At 40.3% G+C, this 21,394-nt stretch overlaps 4 protein-coding genes across 7 annotated transcripts; 2 read left to right on the forward strand and 2 right to left on the reverse strand.

The window, feature by feature from the left end:
- Positions 1–1,007: 1,007 nt before the first annotated feature.
- LOC122051630 (transmembrane protein 53-like) lies at positions 1,008–3,616 on the reverse strand. 3 transcript variants are annotated; one of them, XM_042612843.1, is made up of 6 exons: positions 3,355–3,616; positions 3,006–3,146; positions 2,046–2,715; positions 1,865–1,970; positions 1,527–1,723; positions 1,008–1,451 (listed from the first exon to the last, which is right to left on the reverse strand). In XM_042612843.1, the coding sequence occupies exons 3-6, from the start codon at positions 2,708–2,710 to the stop codon at positions 1,169–1,171; spliced, it is 1,251 nt and encodes a 416-aa protein (XP_042468777.1). In that variant the 5' UTR covers positions 2,711–2,715; positions 3,006–3,146; positions 3,355–3,616; the 3' UTR covers positions 1,008–1,168. The 3 variants fall into 3 exon arrangements, with proteins under 3 accessions (XP_042468777.1, XP_042468776.1, XP_042468775.1); XM_042612842.1 differs by having other exon boundaries at positions 2,046–2,883; positions 3,443–3,615; XM_042612841.1 differs by having other exon boundaries at positions 2,046–2,883; positions 3,355–3,615.
- Positions 3,617–8,844: 5,228 nt separating this feature from the next.
- On the forward strand, positions 8,845–10,629 carry LOC122051631 (pentatricopeptide repeat-containing protein At2g13600-like). The gene has a single exon (XM_042612844.1). It carries the CDS (start codon positions 8,846–8,848, stop codon positions 10,604–10,606), a length of 1,761 nt encoding a protein of 586 aa, XP_042468778.1. The 5' UTR covers position 8,845; the 3' UTR covers positions 10,607–10,629.
- A 639-nt stretch (positions 10,630–11,268) lies between these two features.
- Positions 11,269–13,524, reverse strand: LOC122051632 (tRNA dimethylallyltransferase 9-like). Of its 2 annotated transcripts, none has more exons than XM_042612846.1 (2): positions 13,369–13,524; positions 11,269–12,757 (listed from the first exon to the last, which is right to left on the reverse strand). In XM_042612846.1, the coding sequence occupies exon 2, from the start codon at positions 12,726–12,728 to the stop codon at positions 11,397–11,399; it is 1,332 nt and encodes a 443-aa protein (XP_042468780.1). In that variant the 5' UTR covers positions 12,729–12,757; positions 13,369–13,524; the 3' UTR covers positions 11,269–11,396. The 2 variants fall into 2 exon arrangements, with proteins under 2 accessions (XP_042468780.1, XP_042468779.1); XM_042612845.1 differs by having other exon boundaries at positions 11,269–12,762; positions 13,369–13,523.
- A 4,620-nt stretch (positions 13,525–18,144) lies between these two features.
- Positions 18,145–19,086, forward strand: LOC122050306 (UPF0496 protein 4-like). Its single transcript, XM_042611223.1, has one exon. It carries the CDS (start codon positions 18,145–18,147, stop codon positions 19,084–19,086), a length of 942 nt encoding a protein of 313 aa, XP_042467157.1.
- Positions 19,087–21,394: the final 2,308 nt, after the last annotated feature.

A 21,394-nucleotide genomic window follows, 5' to 3' on the forward strand; every position in this document is an offset into this window, starting at 1 on the left:
TGGTGTCACTTCACTTCAATTTCTTCCCTTTTGTATCCATGTGATTCCTCTTTACTCTTTTGCATCCATGTTACAGCATATAACTTTTCAGTTGAAGTATTCAAATTGCCAATTTTAATTAATTTATGGTTTATTGGCATGTTGCTAGCCTTCAATTGACTCATGGGTTGATGAAAGAATATTAACCCTTCTAATTTTTGTATTTTTAAACTGCAGATGAAGGAAAGATAAAAGCACCACCCAGTCCTACTTCTGAGTTCTGAGCAGCACCCATTTAGGATGGGGCATGCCTTGGGAAGCAGTAACACTCAACTTAAGGAACCTTCAGTGCTTATAGTTATTCATCTGGTAGCTTAGGCCAACTGCAGTTTATCAATGGTGTGGGATCCTCCTGGATACTCCACAAAGGGTCAGAGAAAACTTTCAAGCTCGAGATCAGATCTCAGTTCTTCAGTAACAGAAGCCCACACGGAAAGGTTTGACTTACAAGCATGCTCAAGCCCTAAGGTTGATGTTTCTATTTAGATTTTGATTAGCGTAGTTTAGGGCAATTTTGGTAAATTATAATTGGAAGAATGGAGGTGCATTTATTCAATCTAAGCACATGGCCTGTTCCTGCATGATATGGTTGGTACTCAATCATCAATCATTTTCATACATGACTCGACACAATGTTTGTTGCATGCATCTAATTTAATAATGGAATAGCTTAAGCATAGTTCAAAAGTGACTTGACAAACGGTTGTTGAGGTAACTCCGGTGAGCTATTGTGCTAAGAAACTGTTTATATTTTTATGAATTTTGGCATATTATAAATGGGATCGTATTAGAGAGGTTTTCCAAACTCAAGTAGGAACTGCACACTGCCTTCATTGGTTGTTGGTCAGACAATTCAGACAGTCAAGATTCACTGATTAGAGGACAGGCTGAACAGACTCGTTCAGCCGCCTAGATGAGCTAGGCAGACTCGTTATACTGATCAAGCCAGTTGGATGGGTCAAGCCAAATATGCCAACAAATAGGTCTATTGTATGGTCAATTACTTTTCTGTATATGCCTTTGCAGTCATTACAGTTTTAAGACAATAAAGAGAAACCTATATTCATGGCACTAGTAAAATAACAGCCAGATAAAAGAATGACATCAATGTAGATGGAAAAAAAAAATCTCATGAAGTGTCTTTGCAACATGAGTTTTGGTTGCAAAGAACACAATCATCCAGAAAGCTAGCAAGTTGAGTATCGTAAAGAGCTGGGTGGTTTCTGAAGTGATCCACGTGAGGTGATGACAAGAAATCACATGCTCTGACCTCATGACCAGCTCTCCTTTGTCTTTCTATGAACGACTCGACTGACTTAGCCGGAATAACTTGGTCAGCCGAGCTGTATATGTACAGTTGAGGGCACTTCGGTTGCTCTGAAGTCAGTAGCTCCAAGACATCAGACAGCCTCCTGCAGGAGTTTTTCACAAGATAGATTTCAGTTATAACTTTCTGGGGAAAAACAGTCGATGAATGAGGTTTCTACCTGTTAATAGTAGGCAAGTTCAAGACGACTTTGAAGAACTTCTCCAAGACAACTAACAAGGCGCTCTCGGTGACTGCCGGTTTGGGACCGGCACATAGATTTTCAGAGTCCACCACGTTTAGCCCCGGTCTTGAATTGCCCTTTGTTGCCACACTTTGCTTTTTGAGAAGAGCAGCAGAAAAACCTGAAGCCCAAACCTGCAACATACGAAAGTTGGAATTGACTTGAAGAACACAAAAAGGCAGAATGCCAATGAACTAGAAGCTACTGAATCATAACTGCAAAATCTGAAAAATGTATAAACCCAAAGTGCAGTTCAATCGAAATGATGTCTTTACCTGAGGATCGGGCGCCGCAACAGGAGCTGAATCCACAATGCAACCTTTGATCTTGCCAATGGTAGAAGAATCCTGCTCCCTAAACTTCTCGAGCAGTACTCCATATCTGTAGAGAGATGCAAGTGTTACACCAGAATTCCCCAAAAAACCATAAAACACTAGAGCAAGAAAGAAAACTCACGTCAACCATCCTGTGTTACTGAACGTGTGGAAGACCAAGTTCTTCCCCTTCTCTTCCGACGCCCAATCCACCAAATGCTCAGCCAATGACTCGACATCCCTTTCGACCTTCCCGCCGACCTTGTAGCTAACCACATCAGCCATAGGGAATGTGAATGTCACTACATGGTACCCTCTCGAGGTGTACCATTCTGCATATCTCTTAAGGTGTTTCTGCCTTGCTCCAAGCCACCCGAGCAGTACCACAACCGTCTGAGACTTGGCTTTTGAGTTTGAATCTGTTCCATGGATATCATAAGCATTCGGATGCGGCAAATGCCACCGGTACAACACGTCAGATTGCGAAGATGCAATCGCCGGCGGCGGCAATTCGACATTTTTCCGAGGGTCACTTAGCTTAGCGTACTGATAAGGGGTGAAGAGGGCAGCGGGGGAGGCAATGCGGAAAGCTGAGGAACCGAAGACTGACGCAGGCACATGAGATAAAGGCTTGATCTTGTCCAAAGGCAAGAATGAGACAGGATGAGGTGCGGCAGCGGCGGCAACAGAGTCAGCGGGCTGTGACGGAGAGGATACATGCTCAGGGAGAGTAGACGAGACTGCGGTGATGGCGACTACGGCGGCAGCAGAGAGCGGCCTGTGCAGAAGACCCGAGAAGGAAGCCATTGGAACTGTATCAAGAAGAAGAAGAGGAGGAGTTGCTCAAACTTCTGGGCGTTGCAGGTATTAAAAAGGAGCTCCTTTTGCAGGATAAGGACGCGGCCGCCTACTCGGTTACGCGTTAGAATTGAATTGAATTGAATTGAGCACGATGAACATGAACAGGAAGCGAAGTCAAACTGGAGGAAACAGCGAAGAGAACAATAAATGTTTGGTCGAATCCATTGACCAGTGTGTCGTTGTCAAGGAAAAAAAATTAGGGCTTTTAATCCCAACAAAAAAGGGGGAACGCGATTCTTACCTGAGAAATAGGAGCTTTGGGGGTAAGAGAAAGGGCTGGCTGTCAAATCCCCTTGGCTGACAGCCCAGCCCTATATTTTCGTCGACGACAACTCAAAAATCGAGTCGACTTCTCTTTCTCGATTGCTAATCTTGATTCGATCTGCAAACCGACCATCTGAAGTCAAGTAAAAAAAGAAGAACTCTAGATTCATTGCATCGGAGATTTAGATACAGGATTTCAAGACGATTAGCATTTTACGAACGAAAAAAGAATCGCGTTTCCTATCATCAAAATCATAGCATTCCCCCCAAACTGGATTTTTCGAAGGAGGATCGATCCAAACAGTAAATCGCATGAAGCTACAAACCTCCGAAGGATGATCGAAGGCGACGACGCAAGGAAACACAAAACAGAGAGACAAAACAAACCCCCAACTTTCGATGAGAAAAACGGACCTCTCTTTCGTTCGGGTGGTTGGAACAGAAGGTGCTCGAGAAGCTCCGACGAAACGGGAAGGCGTATAAATAGGAAAAGACGCCTAGATTTGGGGAAGAAGATACGGGCGGCGCAAAGCGACGAGGAAGAGATAGCGTTGCGTCTCCGCGAACGTGGTTTCGCCGAATCCGTCTCCTTTACAAGTATAACCGTATAAAAAACACACGCGACCTCTGTTATGCGCCAGTTAGATCCCTGGTATATGCCTTTTCAAAACGAGGAGGAATTTAATTTCTTTTGGAAAAATAATTAAAAAATAAAAATAAACAGTTGGATTTTTTCTAGAACCTTTTCTTAAAGTTGTTCCTTTATAATTTTTTAATCAAGAAATACCGGAGATTATTTCTGTATTTCTAAAGTTAAAATCAGTTTAAGGAACATAATAGGTGGTGGGGAATTTTGACCGGGGACCGAATCTATCTAGATTTTCCACGAATCGAGGAGGAGCCGACGACGACGGCGCTAACGCGGAGCTAGATTTAGGGTAAAGCTGGCTAAGCCGTTCGATGTTAATCGGACGGACAGTATTTAAATTGGAGCGACGGCGCGGCTGGGATATTAAGAGCTCTCCTACTCGTTCGATCTTAAATGGACGACTGGAATAGCAAGCTGCCAGCGAGCATGATATGATTGCCTATAACATCATTAAATGTAAAAAAAATCAAAAGAGTTGTTTTTTATTAGAATAATAAAATGTATATCTTTTTTATTTATTATTAAAACAACTTATTCAACCTGAAATATTTTTATTTTTTCATGATGCTATAGCAACAATAATTACATAGTTATACTAATTATTACCATATATCTATATAACAATTGTAATTTCATACCTACTTATTATTATTATTAATTAAAAATAAATTATCAATGTGGTGGAAATAAAGGATTCATAGTTACTATAATATAATATTGATCAATTTTTATTAGAGATTAAGTATTCATATTATAATAACTATAAACTATAATACTATAATATATCAAAATTTAAATATTCATACTTGCTATTATAGTACTTAATTTGAGTATTTTCTAAAATAGATAAGTATTTTACGGATGATAAACTGTTTTGATAATAAATTTTAAAAAAAAAAGGACATTATGATTTTACTTAAAAAAACCACTCTATTTTTCCCTTTGTTTAATAAAAAAATATAATATAAAACCAAGTTAACTTAAACTTGGTGTCAAAAAGTAGTTGCATGTTTATAATTATCTATTAGACATGAAATTCTAATATTTAACTCAAAGCCACCAATCAATTTATTTATCTATTAATTCTATATTAATATTTAACGATTAGGTCAATGGTAGTACGCTTTGGGGTATTTGGCCAAAAAGTTGAGGCTGTTTAAGACTAATTACGCAAGTTTGTCTCAAGAAAACAAATGGAGAATATTAAAAAAACATGTCAGGAAGAAAATTATAAAATATATATGGTCGTAGGAACTAAATTAAAATAAAATTGTATTGTTAAAAGTTGACCAAACTCGATCAATATTTATTCAATGTAGGAGCATGTGGATTTTACAACAACAACCACCACCACCACCATCACCATTAATAATAATAATAATAATAATAAATCAATCAACAAAGAATTTTATAATGATTGCTAATGATGTAGCCTTAATATAATACATAAATAACTAAAAAAAAACAGAAGATCAAGTAGATGTATATCTATCAAGAAAGATAAAACCTATTGTTTTAATAATTATTAAAATTAAATATTATATAGAATAAGACGAATTTAAATAAATTTTAAGTTCAAGTGATTAATATATTTTTCCTAATTTTTTAATTCAATTAATCATTTAGGTGGTGTTTGAGTAAATAACTGGAATGATTATAGATATGTATTTGATAGTAAGATAAAATGAGAATAGAAATAGAAATGAAACTCAACTAATTATATAGGTTTGATTGATTATTATTTTCATACCCAAATATTATTCTACCATCCAAATATTATTTTTTATTATTATTACATTTCCTTATTTCCAAATCCACCAGCTAATACCATCTAATGATTGTAATTTAATTAAGAAGGTAAAAAGATTAGGAGAATATAACTCTTTGAAACATTTTTTAATAATATATATATTATTTTATATAATCCAGCTATATATATATAAAACCATAAATAAACTCTGATTGATGCAATGAGGGTTGACACCAACCACACAAATGAACCCAATCCAATATGGTTCTTGCCCAACTCAAACTTCCAGCCCAATTTGATTCCAATAAACAGTTTAATTAAACTTCAATCACCCTAATTTGATCCCAATTAGTTTAATTAATCTCAATTTAACAAAAGGTCATACTTAGCAATAATAAGTATAATATTAAAAACAACTTAGAGAATCCATAGTAGGAGCGGTGAGCTAATAGCTTTGAAAAACCTCCCTCCTATAGTAGTAGAGGGAGGTTTTTCATTTTAAGTGAAGAAACGGCTCCATAGTTTTATGTTTTTATTGTTTTTATATTAAATATTATTTTAATATTTATTTTAAAAAATAAACAATGGCTTCTTCACCTTTTATTTTTAAAATGTTTTTAATTTAAATATAATATTAGAGGTGTTTTTTTAATTAGCAGAGAGATATATGATGTGGAAATTTAAAAAATATAGGATTCATATATAAAAAAAATTACTAAGAGTTTTTTTTTTTTTTTAATAGTGGAGAAATGTGTGAAGCTTTTTACTTGGCATGGATGTGACAACTAAGAAGCTCTCCGAGAGTTCCAACGACCGCCGATGATCTTAAACTTCAGTATTACGTTCAAATAATCTCAATTCAACAATTTGATCAGAGAAAATATGTGGTAGGTTAAGATAACACAAATAGACTATACTCTCCTGTGGCCGGAAATTGGCCATCAGGCCGGCTCGCGAAAATAACCTTTGTTCCACCAAGTTACACTTGTAGAAGACAGAGATCACAAGCTCCTTATCTTCTCGTGTTGGAGAGTACCTTTCAAGGTCTCTCGCCATCAAGACAAGCCACTGATCGTATTAATTGATGAACGTTGCTATATTCCTGGGTATCTATCAATCGTTTCAGTCTCAGAACAAGCAGACAGACACAAGCTAAGTTCATGATGATCAGTCATGATTATTGCAACTCCATTAAAAGGCACCAATTATTGTTCTTCTCAGAGAAGAATTGGCCAGAAACAACTTGTCGATTAAACACATCAACCAGTGGAGACAGCACTGCGTCTGGAATCTGACATGAAAATGCAACCCAACTTGAGTTGTTTATGTTTGTTAAAGTCAGCAATTAACTAAGCAAAACGAAGAAGAAGATTATGATCTGTAGCACACCAAAAAGTCATAGGACAGCTGCAAGTCTTTAGGGTAGGTGAATCAGGACAATCAGTCTGTATGAACCCTAAGCTGGACCAAGAGATTAGGATCATCCAAGAGGATATTTCAGGGGCACTAGGAATGGATGCCACAAATGTTAGCATTAGCATGATGTTGAGATGCCTTGTGCTGCTTGTCAAAAACATGATGTGACCTTTCAACAGACATGTTCTATCAAACAAGTGAAAGGAACCTTGGAATTACTTACTTGGATCCAGACCAAGAAAGGATACGATTAAACTTTTAATATGAACATAAATAAATACAAGCTGTGGTTTACAATCCTAGCAAACTGCAACTGCCCTTCTTATTTTTGACAGGTAAACTGCAACTGCCCTTCTGCATGATGAGGACAGTGAGCAGGAAAAGCGTGCCTGACATGAAACAACTTCTGGGGAAACATAAAAAACTTCACACTGAATGCAAACTATGCCAAAGAATTGTTACCATCAAGAAGAAAGGTAGAACAATACTGATCGAACAAAGAAGCTACATGCAGGGTGAAGGGGTTTCAGAAGTTGAATCGGCTACATCAAGCGAAGAATGTTGCAGCTAAACATTTTGTCTGTGAGCGATGTTGATTTTGTCTGCTTGAAGTAAAAGGAAAATTGGACATGTTTTGCCATTGGAAGCTTTCAACAGAAGGGGTTTTGTAGGGATACGAAGAAGATAAGGATAAAGATTAGATTTTTATTTGTTCATCGATCGATGGATCTCCTTGGGCCGCCGCTCGCCGCCATTAAGGAGACGGATCTGCTCGTGGGTCTTCTTGATGAAATCATCGATTCGCCGGTTGAATTCGTGGTCAGTGGTGGCCGACGAGGGAGCTTCTGCTGGTTGATTGGCTTTGCGGCGGGACATCGCCGGAGAGCGAGGAGTACTGTTCTCCGTGGTAACCTTCCAGGCGGCCTCCATCGACTCGTTCGCTATCTCCCTTGCCGCCGCCTCGTCCTCCTCTTCGGAGCCCCTTTCGCCCATGACCGCCGACGAGACTACGTGCACCTCGTCGGAGTCTGTCGTGAGGGAAGACGCGTCTGATGGAGGACTCTCGACGGGATCCGGCGCTAGAACTGCCGCCGCCGTCGAGGACGGAGGCATCTCGGCCAAAAGCCCAGAGACAGGAGGAGATCCCAAAGAGTTGGACCTTTTAGGCTTCCATTGCTCTCGGCCTTGCTGCTCCTGCAGCTGCTTCTGATCGGAGAGCTTCCAGATGACAAAGATGATGAGATGCACGGCGACGAAGAGGTACGGCGGAGCGAGCCAGGAACGGAGAGCCTCCCGGTAGACAGGGAAGGCAACGGCCAGAGCCTCGGCGGCGGCGGGAACGGCCACTCTGCCGGCCGCGACGGCTGAGAGGGCGCAAAGCAGCAAAAAACCGATCTTTGATGCTCTAATCAGGGTCTCGTATCCGCTGGTCCAAGAACTCGATCCCGGATTCGCCATTTCCAGCACCAACCAACCTTCAACTAGAACAACGAAAATCTCGAAGCCAAAGCATAGAGAACCAGAAAAAGAAACGAAGAACAGTCTGCCAAATCTAAAGGGTCGCCATTAGAGCTGTAGATTGGAAAGTAGACGCCGCTTTTAGAAATTCTCTGGAGCAGAGAGAGGAGAGAAAGCGGTGGCTTGAATTCGAAGCGGAGTGTTCGTTTATTTAACGTGGAGTGGAAGATGAAGAAGATAGATATTTCTTGTTTTTTAAAAAATATTTAATATTAAGATATAAATTTAATACGATTTGATGACAAGTTTATTGTTACGTCATAATAATAATCAAAAGTAAGATAATAATTAAAAACTATATTGATGTTCTTTAAGCTACAACTATTAAATTTAATTAAAAAGGATAAATTGATTTATTTTGGGACAGTTTTTTCTTTCTTTAGATTTTCGAATCATGTTGGGTTAATGGATTTGAATCGAACCATATCGGTCGGGTCCGTGTCCTATAAATAAGACGTGACCACGCGACCTCCGTCCAACCCAAATGACTCGGTTCCTGCGACCCCTCCAGCCGGTTCGTCACCGGTTTTTCTCTTCGACCGTTCTCTTCCCTTCGCCGGACCTCCAAACCCTACAGGAACAATACGCTCGACTCCTCCATCGATGCGTCTTGACCTCCGACCTCCGCCTCGGCGCCACCCTCCATTCCTGCCTACTCCGGCGATGCCTTATTCTCCCTCTACACCCGTCCTCCCTTTTCCTCCAAAACCACCTCCTCAATATGTACTTCAAGTGCTTCCCCGACCCCTCTCTCGCCCTCCGCCTGTTCGATCGCATGCCCAGCCGAAACACCGTCACCTGGTCTGCCGCCATCGCCGGCCTCATCCAATCCGGTCGCCCCCAGCGCGCGCTCTCCGTCTTCTCCGCCATGAATCGCGCGGGCGATGCCCGGCCGAACGAGTTCACCCTCGCGAGTGCGCTCAACGCGAGCTCGCTCGCAGGTTACGGCGCCGCTCTAGCTCAACAAATATACTCTCTGGTTCTTCGTCTCGGCTTCGGGTCTAACGAGTTCCTCATGAACGCGTTCCTCATGTCCTTCATTAGGAGTGGGAAGATGGAGGAAGCGGCGGAGGTTTTCGGTAACATCGGGGGCAGAAATGTTGTCGATTGGAACTCGATGCTCGCTGGTTACTTGCAGTCATCATGCTCGGAGATCTGGAGATTCTGGTGCCGGATGATTCAAGCAGGAGTAATGCCGGATGAGTTCTCTTTCAGCAGCGTTCTCTCGGGGCTGGCAAAAGCTTCGAGCTTGAGGTGCGGCGTGCAGGTCCATGGCCAAGTCATAAGGCACGGCCATGGGGACGATCTCTGCGTGGGGAATTCACTGGTGGAAATGTACTCCAAGAACAAATCTTTGGCTTCCAGCATTAAAGCCTTTGAGGAGATGCCTCGCCGTGATGTGGTCTCATGGACGCAGATGGCTGCCGGTTGCTTAGATTGCGGCAACCCGACGAAGTCACTGAGGATCATGGAGAAGATGAAGTTGGCCGGTGTGATGCCGAACAAGTTCACCATGGCAACATGGTTCAATGCTTGTTCTGGCTTGGCTTCACTGGAAGAAGGGAAGAAAGCCCATGGCTTCAGGATTAAGATGGGCAGCAATGTAGACCTGTGTGTCGATAATTCACTCATCGACATGTATGTGAAATGTGGTTCTATGAGCAGTGCAAAGCAGGTTTTTGAATCGATGAAGGATAGATCAGTTATCTCATGGACTTCAATGATCATGGGATTCGCACAACATGGTCTTGCTCGAGAAGCCGTGAAGGCATTCGATCAAATGGTCTCTGAGAATGTGAAGCCAAATTACATCACAATGATCTGTGTGCTGTATGCCTGTGCTCAGGGTGGACTCGTGGATGAAGGGAGAAGCTATTTCGATTCAATGATGCGCGAGCACGGCATTCTCCCTACAGAGGATCACTATGCATGCATGGTGGATCTCCTTGGAAAGGCAGGGCATGTTGCAGAGGCAGAGGAGTTGATACAAAGCATGCCTTTCGAACCCGGTTTGCTTGTTTGGCAGACATTGCTGGGTGCTTGTCAACTTCACGGCAATGTAGAGATCGGCAAGAGGGCAGCCGAGAAAGCATTAGTTTTGGAGAAGAAGGATCCATCAACTTATGTTTTACTTTCTAATATATATGCTGATGCGAGAAGTTGGGATACAGCAGAAAGGATTCGAGAATTAATGGAGAAAAGGGAAGTAAGGAAAATGCTCGGTTCTAGTTGGATAAGATCATGAAGGTTTGCAGAAAAATTCTTATAGATGCTGATTGTGAGAGTTCTTTGTTTGAAGCTGTTCACAAGTCAGGGGGGGCGTTTGGTTTAGGGGAATAGGAGTGAGGAATGAGAATGAGAATCATTAATTATCATTGTTAATGTTTGGATTATAGGAATAGGAATACAAATAGGGGAATGAATCCTTGAAATTGGGTAATAACTCATTCCCATGTATCTCCCCTTCAATGAGTCATTACCCTATTTTCATCAATTAAAATATTCCTTTATTTCAAAAATACCCTTGACTTAAAACTAAAATTTTCTCCTTTAATATCAAATATCAAAATATATTTATTTATTTTTTCTTTCATATCACTTCTCTCTCCTTGTTCTCTCTCATCATATTTTCTCTCATCATTTTATCACACACATTCATCTTTCTCTCACATTTAATTTTTTCTCTTATTTTCCTTTAAGGGTAAAAAAGAAAATTTTGATTTATTCCGATAAAAAAAATGTAACTAACCAAACATTATTTTTAAAAGTGATATCCATGCTCATACTCATTCCCATTCCACAATATATTGATTCTCATTCCGATTTCTATTCCTGGGAAAGAACCAAACGCCCCCTCACTTGGAAAATCTCTTGCTGTATATGTATTAATAGTGACACCTTTGACCATTTTGAAGGATGAAACCTTTCAATAATCAGTGGAAATGCAAACACCAAGTTTATTTAGAAAAAAATAACCTCTCTTAACAACTCTAAATTTGCTGATAGATAAAGTAAAACTTTATAGCATCCATATTTCAGACAGCCATGGCTGGCTGATGCTGGGTACTCCTTATCCAATCCAGAACATGATTACAATCTTCATCATGAGAAAACAGCTTCACTTGTGCTTGATAGGACTTCAATTCATAGGCTTCCCTTCTCTGAGTGATTTCTTTCTTCATTTGAAGTGACTGAGGCACAGCCAATCTCCTTGTTTCAGTGTGGTATGCACTGCAAATAAAATCAGTAATTTCTTCGAATGGTTTCGAAGCATCAAGCCAATGGTAGATTTGTTCATTCCTAAACCAAGTTATCTGCCTCTTTGCAAAATTTCGAGATGCCTTTTGAAATTGAGACAAAAAAGCATACAAGTCTTCGGTAGAACTTCCTCCTTGTACCCTACAGCTTAAGAGATATTCCATGGCATGCCTGTATCCAATTGACCGGGTTGCAGAGTTCATGTCGGGACGAAGACCAATGTCAAGAAGCCACGATGCTTCTGAGAGTAGTCCTTCAGTTTCCATGAGCATATTTTCACACCTCAAGTCAATAGCCCTGTAGAGATCAACTCTTTGAACTGTAAGGAAGAGACAAATGAAGTCGTAGTCCATATTGTTTGGATGATGATGACTGTTGTTCTCATCGTAAGAGTGATTAGCAACTGAAGTGTCCGTTAAACTTGGGTCAATTCCCTGACGAAATGAATCGTAGGGTACACTAAAGGCTGAAGGAGGCGATCCAGATGATCTGATAATTTCAAGGCTACGTCGTAATCGATACCAGTTGTTGGTAGAAAAAAACTGAGCTTTGGGGTCGCCAGCCTTAACAACCAAATCCACAGCTGCATCCCATTGCTTGTTCTTCTGCAACTCCGTGAGCTCTGAAAATACTTTGGAAGTTATCTCCGATGACGCCTTTGGGACATCAGGCTTTCCATACAAATACCATCTTAAGTATAATCCAGTTCCCCCAGTAACAATCGGCACTCGGCCTTTCTCCAGAACAGATTGTGTTGCTTTTCTAGCATCCTCAAAGAACTGCCCTGCAGAATAATCTTCATAAGGGTGCAAGATGTCAAGCAAGTGATGAGGCACCTCATTTCTCTCAGAAGCTGAAGGCTTAGCAGATCCCACATCGAGTCCGCGATACACTTGCACGGAATCAGCACTAATAATCTCTCCGTCCAGCCTCTTCGCAAGCTCCAGCGCAAGCCTACTCTTTCCTGCTCCCGTAGGACCAGAGATTACAATGACCTTCTTCTTCATTGATTCAGGGATGGAGCAAGTAGTCCTCAAAGCATTCCTTCTTGTAAAAAGAGATATCGGAGTTAGTTTTGGTGATGACCAAATGGGAAGACTCATCTTCATGCTTGATGCCACCCTCGCAGCCCACTAAGCTAATCTACAGAAAGTTGACAAATGAAATCTTTTGAGAAGATTGAGCAATGAGGTTTTGGTTTCAAATCTAAAAGCATGAACATTGAACGCATTATCTTATAAAAACATAAAATTGTGGAACAATAAATAGCAATTTATTCCTGCACTAAACCTGAACATGAAAGAAATTAGAGAATAACTCTGTGAAATACTCAGGCATTCCATCAAACAATTGGTAGGCGCAGAACAGCAAACAAGAATGTTGGAAGCAAAAACTTAGAATCGAACCTGATGCAAGAGGAACAGAATGACTCTGTAAAATCTATCGAGGCTTGTTGCAGGAAAACAACAAATTGATGCCAAAATCCTTTTTTTTTCCTTTTTTTTTTTTTTTTGAGAGAGAGCAGGAACTGAACACAAGAACCGTATCGACAATCCACGTTTGTTTGGATAGATTTTCTGTGATTTGTATATCCTACAGAGCGAGCAGAAGAAACAGTACACGATTTTGGCACCTTGCTTTTGAAAAGGCAGGGGATTTCGGTATCCGCTCAAATCGATTATAAAGGCGGGAAAGAATTGCGCCGGGAATAGCTATAAAAACAGAAACTAAACCATACGTACTACTTACCGTCGCCGTGGGCGGCACTCAGAGAACGGCGGCGGCGATCGTCTTGGTTCGGAAAGGATTCCGCAGGAGACTACGAATCGGCCGGTGAATAGAGAGGGCAGACACGGTACAGAAGTAGGAATATTAAATAGTAAATTTATTTTCACTTTAAAAATCAAGCAAGAGATTTGAAAAGGCCCGCACTTTTTTTTATATTCCACTCTTAAGGAAAAAAAAAAGTAATAAGGTCTATTCCAAGACTACAACTTACAAATAAACATTCCACTGTGACATTTATCGCAATGGTGAAATAGGACCTCCTTATTCTATAAAATTTCTCAACTGGAACAAACCAGTGGAGTTAGACACATACAACTCAGTGCTCTGTTCATAGCTCCTCCTTTGTCGTCGTCCTCTTCTTCCTCTTCTACTTCTGTTTGTTCTCCATCTCTTGAATCTGAAATGGTTTTAACTGAGCAAAATCTTTGAATCAGTTTCCTTCAAATAGAATCCATTTCAATTGCATTCTACCTAAATCCATTCAGGATAGTCCAAGCACTGCAAGCATTTGTAAATAGTATGATTTGAGTAAATTCTTCATTAATTAATTATACGATTACTCTTGCCTTGATTACTTCAAAGGCTGCATAAGTTTTTTAAAGATTTGGCAGCAATATGCAGAGACTGCGTAAATAACTTAACTGAGCAAGAAAAAATTTTCTCCTCACATATTTGTGTAAGTAGATGATGACACATGAATGCATTCATATTCTGCTCATATTTTCATACATATGAACACAAAGTTCCTATCTTGTAGTACTGCAGCTGAAAGTACTCATAAAAAAAAATTAGGGTGGATTTCTTTGCAATTGAATTCCATTTAACAAGCCTGACAGACTGCAAAGGGAAGCAGAAATTGTGAACAAGGGGAGTTCATTTTACAGTTTTCTAATAAGGTGTAGTTAGAAAAATTAATGAGAATAATCTTTATGTTGATCAATCTGAATACTACTAATTCGAAAACAATCCGGCATTTCTTTTTCCAATGGGTTTCTATTGGACAAATCTGACTAAATGAAAAATGGAAGGAAAAGGTATTCTTTTTAAGTTTTCAGGCTACAGTTCGTAATTTTGATAGAAAACATTATATGTTTGTGGATGCATTGTTTTAATGGTTTCTCTTGATCAATCTGATAATTTCATATTCAGAAAATTATACAGCTTTTTCTTATATCGAAATCAATAAATGAGGTTGATATAATCTTAAGAAACCAAGAGTGTTTTCAGAAATCCATGTGTAAATTTAGCATATAATAAATTAACAGACAGCAGGCAATTGATTATCTACTTACACTGAAATTGCATATTTTTACTGCCATCAAAATTTAATGTCACTCATTAGTTCCATTAAGTTTTTCCATTAAGTTTTTGAAGAAGAATTCTGCACAAGTCAAAATTTAGAATTAAGAAAACATCAACAATGATTCGAAGATTGGATTTTGTATCTCTGTTTTCCTTCTTCTTTCTTGCAAAGAAAAAGGGAATGAAAGAAAAGGAACTGAACTTGTCCAATTCAGTTAAAATCTTCATGAAGCAATCAAATTCTCCTCTATTTTCTTTTCTAAAAAACAAAATGCGTCGACGAAATGACAAATGCACTAGGGGAAAGGCCTTGAACTTGAAAAGATTGTTCATGTTCTCCAAGGGCTTTCTTGAACTATCAACTCCATGAAACTTAGCATACTGAAAACAAGAGAGCTAAAGTGTTCACAGTTCAAGAAAGCCTGTGGAGAACATTCCCATAATCTCATAGATTTTATCTGCTACAACTTCAGATGGAAGAACAACAATTCAACCTGATAAAATAAACGCAAGAAAATCAAGAAAAAAATAGGAGAAGAAGAAGCAAAGCAGTGGGAGAAGGTCGGACCACTGTCGGCTTAAATAGATGCCAACCTATATATATATACAGAGAGAGGGAGAGTTGCGAATGTTTATGAAAGAATAAAAAAATTTAGCTTTATTCAAATTCAACCATTTATTCTTCATATAGTATTTTCGATATCACTCGTAAACTCATTCTGAATTCACTTTGCATTGAAAACGCATCTGCCAAAGCATTACGCTTCAAAATGTGCAACAATTGGTGGCTGCGGGAGGAGAACATAAAGCCGCCACCTTCTTTTTGAATGAAGAGAGGAAGACGAAGATGAAACACAGTGTCTCAGGCGTCGATTCATTGACCCTGCAGCTTTCTTCTCTTTGCCCTTCACTTAGCTCTCGAAGCCTGTTATGAGAAGCCATGCGCCAGAGGCAGCCAAAAGTCGAAGGCATCTTTTTCCCACACAGAAACTAATTAATTAATTGATGGATTAATTTACGACACCTCTCAATGGAGCACTTGAAATGGACTGCTTTCTCTCCGTACTGAGGAAGTAGCTCCAGATCATGAAATGCATTTTCTTTCTCTTTACAGAGAACAAGATCATGAAAAATAATTAGAGCAGCAGTAATTGTTGGATATTGGGATCTTAAATGGACCAAAACGATTTAGAAGAAGGAAGTCATCAATTGTTGAAAGTCGTAATTGACTTCAAAATTGAAATCTACGATTCGCGTAGATAGATTTAGACTATTAATTTGCTCAAAACCGATTAAGGGTGAATGAGAAATTAATGTTTAAAGTCAACCCAAAATAACATTTGTTATTCATTAATAAAGTGCATAGGAGAATAGTCCCACATCGGAAATTCTCGATGTGTATTATCTGTTTACAAAAGCTAGACTTTTAGTATACACTCTAACAATTTTTGACCAAGTAAATCCTTTGTGTTAGTATTGAGGAATTCGCTTCGAGTATGTCCACTGCAAAAGATCATCATTGATGAAGCGAGAGAGCTATTCACCACCCCCCCTCCTCTAGTTCAGGAGTGTCCCAACAATGTTGACCAAGAACTTTGATATGAAAGATATGGGTATAACAAAAGTTATACTTGAAATTAAAATCAATAAGATATTAGATGGAATTTTCCTTTTACAGTCTCATTATATTGAGACAATACTAAGGAAATTTAATGTGTATGATATTTTCCCTGTAAAGACACCAATGGACTTAAGCTTGCATTTTGCTAAGAACCACGATGAACTTGTATTCCGATTGGATTATTGGAGGATAATTTATAGTTTGATATATATTGCGCAATATCGTTTACGGAGATAATGTCGAACACTAGCCTCGACGATCAATTTACATACTCCAGAAGTTACCCGGAGACAACAGTAATCTCCATTGCCATTTGCTTCGTCCAACTCCAAACGCGCCATGAGCTACTCCTTCAACGCGGTCCAACGATCGTTTAATTTTTGACTGAGTGGCGTGTTGACTTATTCTGTTGTCAACGGCACTAGAGTCGTTTAAAAGTCAAAATGAGGAGATGAGCTATTTGCTCCGTCATTGCAGATTCAATCCAATCCAACTTTGAAGCTGTGGAACCGACCACATGTTTTTTTCCTTCAATTCGTGCTTATCACGACGCACCGCCATTAGCTGGATCGACCAACCACAACGCGCCACGTAGCCTCGAGGGGTAATTGATTTTCCTGCGCGGAGCCAAACGCGAGCGGGCCCACGCGGTCGCTCCATTTCGTCATTCGTGTTAAATTAATGGTCTGAAATCTGAATAATGCACCTAATCCAAGTCGATGACCCGGTCTATTTCGGCCTTTTCTTCGTGGCCGGCCCGCTTGGACCCGCCACCTCCCTCGCATGCCGATGGGTTCTATGGATTGACTCGAGGTGCAGAAAATTAAATGATTAAAACTCACCTACAGCTGAGCTGGACCCACATCGTGCTCTAATAACAGAGAGGGGAGACTTGGCTGGCTTTCTCATACAAGTCGTTCGACTCGGCGCTTTATATTTTGTTGGAGTCATGTTCCGATTAAATAATTAAATTTATGTTTTATAAATATATCTCATCGAACGATTCAATTTTTAGAGAAAATATTTACAATCAAATAATATATTTTTTATTTATAAAAAAGGAGTGGAAAATTTTTCTGGATAAAAATAAAATTATATAAAAACACGAACCCGTAAAAGGCGGTTACTAAAGGCTGTACCAGCTGCGACACTGTCTCAAACGCGCGAGTTCCGTGATAGCGACGTACTAAATCTGGACGGGTAGAGTTACGTTGGGCTTATCTTTGTTCTGGCGTGCTAATCTTTCTTTTGATAAGAATTAAAAAGGCATTTTTTTTTATTTTCCTTATTGGATAGATTCAAAAGCTATCAAAGACGTACTTCATCTCAATATATCATTAAAAAGAATATTTTTTTACTGTACTATCCAATATTGTTAGACTAATTTTAACTCAAATTATAATTGCTCCATTACTAATTAAAAACTAATGTTAATTAACATTATTTTGATATTGATTAACATTATTTTATCTAATTTTTACTAAAATTTATGCCGCGTTGACCAACCAACGGCTCCTCACGCTACTTTAGTCGCGATTCGACAAACGGTGCGCCAAAACCATGTGCTGCACCTCCACCCGTTGCTTAATTCGCGATTCAACTCGCGACGCAGGTCTGGAGCGGACAATTCCAACTTCCAAGCGGTGGATGAGCTGTCCACGTCACTTCCGTCCTATTTCTCGCCTCTTTCCTTTCGTCTATTTCTCCATTTATATTCGCCCTCTTTATTCTCTCCTTGAAGCGATTTGAGGCTCTAATTCTTTCTCCTCTTCTTCTTCTTCTATCTCAAATCTTCAACCGACAAGTTCTCCACCATGTTATTCGTGCACAAGGATGCCTCCGCCCACCGGTTCCCTTTCTTCGCCTCGTCTCCGCCGAAATCGCCGCCGGCTTCCTTAGCGCGTTCCTTCGAAGACGCCCTCGCCGCCCGCCTGGCCGATCTGCACCTAGACACCGCCTCACTCTCCTGGCTCACCCGCGCCGTCCGCGTCCTCGCTCTCACCCTCGATGATGCGGCCGCCCTCCTGGCTGACGCCCCCGTTTCCTCTTCCGATCGTGACGCCCTCGCTGGCCACCTCGACTCGGGCGTTGCCCTCCTTGACGCCTGCAACGCCGCCTCTGCCGAGATCGACCGCCTCCTCCGTCGGCGCCTCCATCTCCGCTTCGCCCTCCACATCCTCGCCTCCTCCGATGGAGGCCGCGACGCTGAGAGGCTGCGTAAGGCGCGGGACTCCCTGGAGGAGTGGACCGTCGGCCCCCGTCGCGCCATCAAGCCATCCGCCGTCGACCTAGTGAAATCCCTGACCCCGGCTAACCCTCCGAAAGGCAAGTTATCAGTTGCCCGGAGAGCGATCTACGCCGTCGAGGCGGTTTCCTCCCTGGTCGTCGGCGCCCTCGTGGCCGCCCTCGGCGGCAGCGAGCATCTTGCCGCCGTTCGCGTCCCTTCCGACCTGCCCTGGGCGAAGGAGTACCACGATCTCGCCGCGGCGATATCGCACAAGCTCGTCGGCGACTGGTTCGCCGCGGAGCTGGATGCGGCCCAAGCGGCCGTCAAAAAATTGACGGACGTGATCTCAACAAACGGCGAAGACATGACGGAGACGTTACGGAAATCCATGGAAGACACCAAGAAAGCGACGGGTGCTTTGACGGAGGGTCTGGACGAGTTATCTCACGCCGTTAGCGGGCTTTTTCACTCGGCGTTGGGTTTGAGGAACGCGGCGTTGCTAGGATTCCGCGTTGGCTCCTGCAAATAGTCATTTGTCTAAGGACGAATATGCGACGTCAAAATATCAAAGTTCATAATTAAAAAATTAGTTTAATCTTAATTACGGAAATTTGTATGGTTTTTTTTTCCTTGTTTATGTAGTTGTAACAGATGGGCAAAAATATTTGTATATAAGTTCACATGTCTGGAGCTCCAAAGAGAAATTATTATGCAAATATATTGCCTGTTAATCCTACCATGTTTCTTTTGCCCCTTCAAGATGCGGTTGGTTAATTAATTCGTCTGCAATATTTAACGTGACGGCACTATACTAATATACTTTACGGGCAGTAAATTTTGACTTGTTTTGCTATTATTAAATTGGCATCAAAGGCCAAGTTGGAATTTAATTGAAAAATCTCAAGTTGATTTCATGTGAACTGGAACCGTTCATTAGTCAATGGTAGGCATGGCATCAACGACACGGCGTCTAGCATTGAATTATCCGGCCAAACAATGTAACGTTTTTTCGTGCGCACCGAAAGGTCATGGGAGAGACTTTGGTCAATCAATTCGGCTGGTGGTTGCCCGCACACTTGAACAAAGTTGCGCAACCAAGTTAATTTTTTTTTAATTTTTATTTTGGGTTTTTAGAATTTGAAATTTCATTGTTCAGAATAAGTATTGTTTGTAAGTTTTACAATTTAGTGTATTTAAGCAAAGATTTACAGAATTTTTAAGTTTTACAAATTAATCTTTTTAAGCAAGTATATTTTTGCATCATCTGCTATACGATGCTTCTGAATATCTACTAAACTAGTCCAAAATACAAGATCGTGTTGCTTTGTTGAAGGTTGATTGATGAGTCAGAGCGCCACGTCTTATAAGCTGCTCATCCATCTAGTCTTTTTGTTAAGAGGTTTCTTTGGATGTGGGATGCTTGTCACATCAGGTTGTGGGGTTAAAATTCAGGATTGTCGGGACGTAAATTCCTGATCTTTGTATAATTCATCCCACCTACCATATGCTCGCTCATGATACTATAATTTTTTTCCTTTGTAATTTTTCCTTCACCACGAAACTTCAAGGAAATATCCTAGCAAGGTGACAACTTCTCTCATCATTATTATTCTAAGGTTGTACTTCAATTATTCAATGCTTATTCTAGTCATGCTTTGAAATTTATGAGGTGAGTGCCAACTCTCTTTACCGTGGCCCTTAACTATGTTGTGCTAATTAATGTTCAGCAAGACAATTATTGACATAGTTTAGATTTTAGGGATGATTCATGCCTTGCATATTTTGTAGATTTGTAAAGTCAACTAGAAATAATAGTAGTAAGATAGCTATCCAAAATAGAGTATTTACGAATGCCCATGAGATTGAATAAATTTGTTAGGCATCACTAATGGATATCTAGTTATTAGGCACTCTTGTCAGACAAATGCGATTTAATATTGATGGTGAATTGAACGTGTTTAAATGAAAATAAATAAAATTCTACATATTTATTTATATACTAATTGGACCATATGAAACTAGTTAAAAGTTAATTGCTATGGTGAATTGTTGATCGATAATATGGGTCAATATTTAGGAAAAATAATAAATAGCACTTTGTGTGCTGACAACAAATAGTTTGCTTTACAAAGATTTTTTTTTTTAGTTCACTTAGGTGACATAAGGGACATAAGGATTCTAAATTAAGATCTAAGAAATTAAAATGATTATTGATACGGAGATAGCTGAGGCACTCAATTAAATTATCTTTTCTAGAAAATTTTCTTGGGGAGCATACGTCTGTGGAACATGATAACAGGAGAAACAAGGGAGTACAAACTCATACCCTCATAGACAGATAATGAGGAAAACACTGTTTATTTAGTAAGAGCGGAGGAACATCTTTCAAGGGTTCACATTGCTACAAGATCGGGAAGCCTAGTCCTTCCTCGCCAAATGAGCCCGCGCTTGACCCAGTTCCTCCTTGATACATTGGATGCTGCTTTGTAGATGGGCAATGGTTTCGTCTTTTATTCAGCTTTCCTCTTGCAGGAGGGTTACAATATCCTTATGCTTCAGTTTCAGATAGGCAATAAAACGAGTCTGACTTCTCAGGTCTGAATGAGTCTTATGATTTAGAGCTGCCTTGGCTCGAGTCCTGGATTTAGCCGTCAGACAAAGTTCTTCCATTTCCCGACGGAGAGAGGACTTAAGGTCCCTACTCTGCGTCATTTCGAGCAGGGCCTCATATTTGTGAGTTAGCAACTGGGTCAAATGGGTGAGTTGATGGCGCAGAGAGGATACCTCGTCTGATTCCATGAATAAAGAGGAAGGTAGTATGAGGAAAGTGAAGGTAG

Source organism: Zingiber officinale, chromosome 3A (genome assembly GCF_018446385.1).
Source record: "Zingiber officinale cultivar Zhangliang chromosome 3A, Zo_v1.1, whole genome shotgun sequence".
Taxonomy (NCBI): domain Eukaryota; kingdom Viridiplantae; phylum Streptophyta; class Magnoliopsida; order Zingiberales; family Zingiberaceae; genus Zingiber; species Zingiber officinale.

Excerpts from the sequence above, each read along its gene's own strand:
- LOC122051631 (XM_042612844.1), top strand. The coding sequence starts at position 8,846 with ATGACTCGGTTCCTGCGACCCCTCCAGCCGGTTCGTCACCGGTTTTTC.
- LOC122051630 (XM_042612843.1), bottom strand. The coding sequence starts at position 2,710 with ATGGCTTCCTTCTCGGGTCTTCTGCACAGGCCGCTCTCTGCTGCCGCC. Across the intron at positions 1,971-2,045 it reads AGTAACACAGGATGGTTGAC|ATATGGAGTACTGCTCGAGA; the intron begins GTGAGTTTTCTT and ends ATCTCTCTACAG. Across the intron at positions 1,452-1,526 it reads AACTTGCCTACTATTAACAG|GAGGCTGTCTGATGTCTTGG; the intron begins GTAGAAACCTCA and ends AAACTCCTGCAG.
- LOC122050306 (XM_042611223.1), top strand. The coding sequence starts at position 18,145 with ATGTTATTCGTGCACAAGGATGCCTCCGCCCACCGGTTCCCTTTCTTC.
- LOC122051632 (XM_042612846.1), bottom strand. The coding sequence starts at position 12,728 with ATGAAGATGAGTCTTCCCATTTGGTCATCACCAAAACTAACTCCGATA.